This window comes from Herpailurus yagouaroundi, unplaced genomic scaffold, assembly GCF_014898765.1.
Source record: "Herpailurus yagouaroundi ecotype Mexico unplaced genomic scaffold, PumYag 28, whole genome shotgun sequence".
Taxonomy (NCBI): domain Eukaryota; kingdom Metazoa; phylum Chordata; class Mammalia; order Carnivora; family Felidae; genus Herpailurus; species Herpailurus yagouaroundi.
The window spans coordinates 45332880-45339056 of record NW_024412376.1 but is presented as its reverse complement, the minus strand read 5'-3'; the positions used below and the strand labels follow the sequence as shown (position 1 = coordinate 45339056).

The 6177-nt window shown below is 41.5% G+C and overlaps 1 protein-coding gene across 1 annotated transcript in view; it reads left to right on the top strand.

Annotated features, from left to right (window-relative positions):
* The first annotated feature begins 1599 nt into the window (after positions 1 to 1599).
* Positions 1600 to 6177, top strand: part of SMARCA5 (SNF2 related chromatin remodeling ATPase 5) — a 38467-nt gene continuing 33889 nt past the window's right edge. The window contains exons 1-2 of the mRNA XM_040473097.1: positions 1600 to 2222; positions 5662 to 5736. Coding sequence (XP_040329031.1) covers positions 2046 to 2222; positions 5662 to 5736 — 252 coding nt within the window. The 5' untranslated portion in view covers positions 1600 to 2045. The remainder of the gene's footprint in view (positions 2223 to 5661; positions 5737 to 6177) is intronic.

The following is a 6177-nucleotide window of genomic DNA, read 5'->3' as shown; positions in this document are numbered from 1 at the left end:
GCAAGAGTGCACAACCAGGGGAAAGGAGCAAAGGGACAGAGAGAGACAGAGAGAGAGAGAGAAGAGAGAGAGAGAGAGACACAGAGAGAGAGAGATTGAGAATCTTAAGCAGGCTCCTGACTTGGGGCTCAATCCCATGACTCTGGGATCATGACCTGAGCTGAGATCAAGAGTTGGATGCTCAACTGCCTGAGCCACCTAGGCACCCCAAAGAACATTTTTTAATATTAAAAATAAGTTTTCTCAGTATAATAATATAGAAACCCATTTTAGAAAAATAAAAAATACAAACAAAGAAGACTTAGGAAATATACACCAGCAATACTTTCAATACTTTGATGTATATCCTTCCAATTTTTATCTATATTTTTGAACTGTTAAATTTTTTTCAATTAACACCATGTAATAAACATTCTTCTATGTTTATCATTGCTAAACGATTAATTTTGTGGGTGTACAGCATAGTTTCAAAAACAGTTCAATGTTGAATTCAGCCTATTGCTAGCTTTATGTAATTATATGTGAAGACTATGTTGAATGCCATTGTAGGTATTTCTGTCATATATCCTTAGGCAGTTTTTTACAGTCTTAGAAATAGCATTTCTAAGGGACTGGTGGACATTTTCTAGATCTCAAAGAATTATCATTTAGTTAAAAGTTTGTAGTCTTTGCGTTCTAAGGAGGTCCTTCGTGTGTGAAATTTAACATAATTAACCAGTTAGCTAAAACCTTAATTCTTGAAAAGCATGTCTCCTCCATTCACTGATGGAATACTTGACAGGGGGATGCAAAAATGAATAAAACCTTGTGCAGTGCAAGTAATAATTTACTGTAATATGCAGATTTGTTATCAAATAGAATACAATGTGCTTAAAATCTGTACTGGATGGATGCACTAAGACCCTTAGGCTGTGTTGAGAGCCTAAGGTAGTGTACAAAACAGTGGTTACTTGCAACATTTCTTAATGAGAAAATAATGTATTTTTTATTAAGTATTTGGTGGTTGAGGAACAATACAACCCACTACCTCTCTTCCTTGATTACTCATGTTTCTCACTCAGAAGGCAGCGTGCACAGTTTGCTTACTTTTAGCATGTAAATTTGGAGGCAATGTACCGAAGTAGAAGAAATTTAGAAATGACTGATACAGCTAACATGAGAAGACCAAAAAAAAAAAAAAAAAAAATCACACTAACGGACAACTTTCCTGAGAAAACAAACAAGATGTCACTTGGGATAACCATAACGTCAACACTACGGTGTCATGCCATAAGCGGAGGCGGTACAAGTGTTAAAGTCAGCACAGGCCTCCACGTTTCAACAGACGCCGCAAAACCTGGGCAAGTTTTCAGGGGGTGACACCGACCCCCGGCCAGGCCCAGAAGACAGGGCAGATGATGACAGCCGTTAGGAACTGCGTTCGCGTCACGCCGGGGAGCCGACGCACGAAGCTACGTCCCCAAGCTCTCCCTCGGGGCCCCGCCCACTCCTCGTCCTAGAGCCTGCTGGGGGCCCAGAGAGGGCGTGGCCAAGGGTGAGGAGAGGAGACCGCGCAAGCGCACTCAGAACCGAGTCAATTAGCCAACTATTAATCTCGCGAGGGTTGAAAGTCGGTGGCGTAGGTAGTTGTCCTGGATGCTGGCGAGATAGATGATTTCTACCAGAGGAAGAAAAGGAGGCGGCGAAACTAGTTCCTCGCGTCGGTCTCTTTCGCTTTCCTTTCCCCTTACCCAACCCTCCGCCCTCCCGTAAATTAACCCGCCTTCCCTGACCTCGGTGACCCAGGTGGCCCCGCCCACTCTCGTCGACGTGATTCCCGCCGTGAGGTAAGCGCCGGTCGAATCCCGAGCCCCGCGGAAGAGGAGGAAGACGAGACCGGGAGGCTGCTGGGCAGGGCTTAGGCTCTTAGCTGAGCCGCGGCGCAGGGGCGCATTCGGGTGGTCCTCTCGCACTTCCGTCAGCTCGTTGCGACGTAGCCACCCAGGCCTAGGCCTCCTCATCTCTGCCGGGCCTCTGGCAGCAGCGGGTGACGCAGACGGAACATCATGTCGTCCGCGGCCGAGCCTCCGCCACCCCCGCCTCCCGAGAGCGCGCCTTCCAAGCCAGCAGCCTCGGCCGCCGGCAGCGTGAGCAACAGCAGCAACAAAGGCGGCCCCGAGGGTGTCGCGGCCCAGGCGGCTCCCTCTGCGGCCAGCTCCGGCCCCGCGGACTCCGAGATGGAGGTGAGGGTGGCTTGTGGCGCGGGGAGAGCGTGCAGGGGGGCGAGGAGCTGGTTCCCTCGCCCAGATTTTAGTGCTCAGACGCAGAGCAGTACTCCACCCCTTCGGCACTCAAACTCGGCCTCAGACCCTTTGGAACCGGAATGATTCACCCTTGCGCCCTTGTGCTTAACCTACCCACGCCGACTCCTATGGATTTCTGGCATTTCACATTTACATTACTTATCTCTTTAGCGAACCTTGCCAAATCCTCGAACCCTTTTATTAAACAGATGTTAGTGATTACTGAGGCAGAGAGGGATCTACCCGTTTTTGTTTTTTTGGTTTTTTTTGTTTTGTTTTGTTTTTTCCCGGTAGACTCCCATAATTCCCTGGCCCATCCGATTCTTGGTTTTAGTTTCCACTAAACTTGCGGGATGGGCGAGGGAGATGCCCCTTAGTAGTCAGGGAAGGATGCACCGGGTGGGGAAGGCATTTAAAAGCTGCGCATCCGAGGATTCAGGCCTCCTTTTCTTAATCCCGGTCCTTATGGGGGCGGTATCTGTTCTGGGCAGAAACAATGGCTAGAGCTGGATGGCCGAGTGCGCAGTGGGGATAAGCGGGGCGCAGCTGCTCCTGTGAAGGGAACGGAGGCTCCTCCCAAGCACTGTTCCTTTGGGAGGGAAGCGACCGAGGTAGCAGCAGCCGTCGTGGACGCCCATTTAATTTTGAGTCGGGGGATGGATGGGAGGATGGATGAATTGATGAATCTGGGGCGGTTAGCTTTCAATCCAGCGCAATTCCTCTTTTGAGGCCTTGGCCTTTTTTATTCACTTATTTTTTTATTTTTTGAAAATTGGTACCGCTCGCTGCCCAGCCTGCTTTAAGGACTGGGGTTGGCCAGGGTATGGTGACAGTGCTGCGGGGGTGGAAAGTTTGGGGAGTTGCCAGGCGGGTCTCTTGGGTATGCTCCAAGACTGTGCGATGTCTGGGAACAAAGTGATTGCTTGCTCCTTCCAAATTTTATTCCTGGCCTTCGATCGGTTTTGAGATATTTTAAAGTCGTAGCCCAAAGATTTCTGGGATTTTTCCATCCTTAAGATACAGGGGTGAAGGTAATACTGCTCTAAAAAAAATGATCTTTTATGCAGTATGAACAAGTCAGTAAATGGAAGTGCAGTTTACCATTGAAACGTTTTTGGCACAGCAGAGTTCTATTTGGGCACCCAAGGTCTAATCTAGAGTGAAGTAACATGTTAGTAGTTTATGAGCGAACTTTTAGTGGTGAGGGTAGGTTTTGGTGCAATAGAACATTGATATCCTGTACTTTCAAGTGATTTTAGATCTGTTTCAAATTCCTCACTAGTGTTGCCTTACTTTTCTTACTTAAGGTTTAAAGTGGTTCTTCGGATTACTAGGGCTGTTTAACTTGGATTCCAGCTCCATGGTGTGGGGGTTTGAAGATCCGTCACACTGAAAGCAGTTGTGTGTAAATGGACAATTCTCTGCACAGTGCTGTCCATAGTTTCTGTAAGCTTCTCAAAAGAGTCTCCATTCAAATTTTGGAATAACAACCAGTGTCTCACTAGAGATGTTATTTAAATATCAGAAAGAGTAATAAAGCCTAATTTGGCTTTTATTTGCTGTTTTTAAACTAAAGTGGAATTTAAGTATGGACATTCGTGTTTGATAGCCAGTACGAAATGAAGTCCAGGGTATTTTTATTTGCTCTTGGAAATTAGTCTTCTGATAAGTAGAACCTGTGGGAGAACCCAGGTCTGGCTCTGAAACTGATCCATTTCCCACATATTTTACTCTCCTATTCTTTCAAGAAGGATGTTTGACAATTTCATTTCTTAAAGAATGACAGTTATTTTAACCTTCTCAGTACAGGAACATTAGTAATTTCATCTTTCATAAGTTTCTTCACTGACTAATTTTACCCTGGATTTTTTTTCTCTGCATGTTATAGTGTGATTAAAAAAATTTTTTTAAGTAAATGTACTTTCAGTCTTTTCTGAACTGAATTTGGAAGTCATTGAAGTTCCCTGGTAAAAAACAGATTTGAGCAAAAATATGTAATATATTTAGCAGTCTTAAATGCCTTTTTCTTGTTTGAAAGTAGAATTTAAGGTGGGTGTTTTTCAAAATTAGAAAACAAATGAAATCTTGCATTCACGAACTTTTTTTGACAAGGCTGATCTTCCCAGAAATGTTAGCTAGCTTTCACATGTATTCAGTTAAGTTTTCATTTTTGCTTGGATACTGATAAGTCAAGGGAGTAATTCCAGTTTTTGTTTATTATGATCTTTTTGGAGTTGTAGATTGAGCCTATCTTTGCCTTTTTTCACTATTGACTAGACTGATTGATAGATAGGTACACTAAATGCCGACAGACTAGGCAGATAGACACACTGTGTATGTGTGTCATGTGACCTCAAGAGTCTTGGAGTCCAAATCCCCCCCCCCTTTTTTTTTTTTTAACTATGGAAGAAATAATGACTACTATTGGAAACCACATTTTATTTTTTTAGGGTGTATTTGGCCTTTCATGACATCCAATACTATTTTGTGAAGTAGGCTTACAGGTGGCTTTATCCTTTTTACTTGTGGAAACCAGAGATTTGTGATGAGCTTAAGTTACGGTTACACAGGTACCTAAAGCTCTTAGCAATGAAGTTAGACTAGAATTTAGGTCATTTGACCTCTTTACTACTCTACCACCTCCAGCCCGCCCAATTTTTTAATCACAGGTAGCTTTATTATAATACATAGTACCAAGCCCAGATTTGTACATTGTTAATGAAAATTATTCTTTTACCAACTATTCTTAGTTGCTGTTTTGATAGGTGAGTGGAACTTTGCAGTATAGTGGTTGCTGTTTTTTGTTTGTGGCATTTTGAATGTCAGGGTGAATAAATTCACAAGATAGGATATTTACTACCAATTTAGGAATCAGATTGTTAAAGAGTATTTAATTTAGGATGCATGAAATTTTTTTATATTTTTCCAGAAGATGGAAATCAGCATGACTAATGATGCTGTATTTCAGGTTTGTAGTTACATACAAGCAAGGTAGATACTGCAGTTTTATAATTAAAAAGGAACATGATTTCTTCATAGTATATACTATTTAATTTGGTTTCATAATTATTGAGTAAAAAAAGAGACAGATTTGTTGAAAGTTATTCTTTTATTCTAGGATGATGTAGATAATAGTCTTGTGTTGTTTAAATCTTGGCCAGTAGCCATGTAGTTTACATATTTGGGTTAAATAGGTTGTTTTCATCATGGCGTTTAATTTCATCAAGATATCCTATCAGGTTAGATAACAGCCATTTGAGTATCTAGCAAGTTTGCAGTAGAAATGTATTACTTAGAATGTGTTTTCAGCAGAAATTAGTTTAATAATGATGTGTTGACTATTTTTGAAGAACAATCCATGATTTTTCTTTCCTACCAGGAAGTATTTGATGATGCATCTCCTGGAAAGCAAAAAGAAATCCAAGAACCAGATCCCACTTACGAAGAAAAAATGGTATGCTCTAGGTATATGAATAGAGTCTATAATTACTTAAATTAAGTGACTGAATGGACCAAATTTCTGCATTTAATTTTTATAGTTGAGGTACAGATACTCAGTTGAAGTGTGTGTAACAGGATACTGTAACTTTTGTTGTTTGCATACGTAAAGTACTTCCATACAAATATAGAAGTACTACATAAACACACAAAATAATATCATATAAATATTTGGGTTATTTTATCTCCCTTTATTTTATGATTTAGTATCACAGAGTGGGGAGAGTAAAAGACCAGAGAAGTAGTTATTCAAGATGTGTGTATTCTGCATCTATTTACCATTGTACTCTAACATTTCTTCTTGAATAGTTCGATCCTTGTCTTTGGTTTTTTCTTTTCTTTTCTTTTCTTTTCTTTTCTTTTCTTTTCTTTTCTTTTCTTTTCTTTTCTTTTCTTT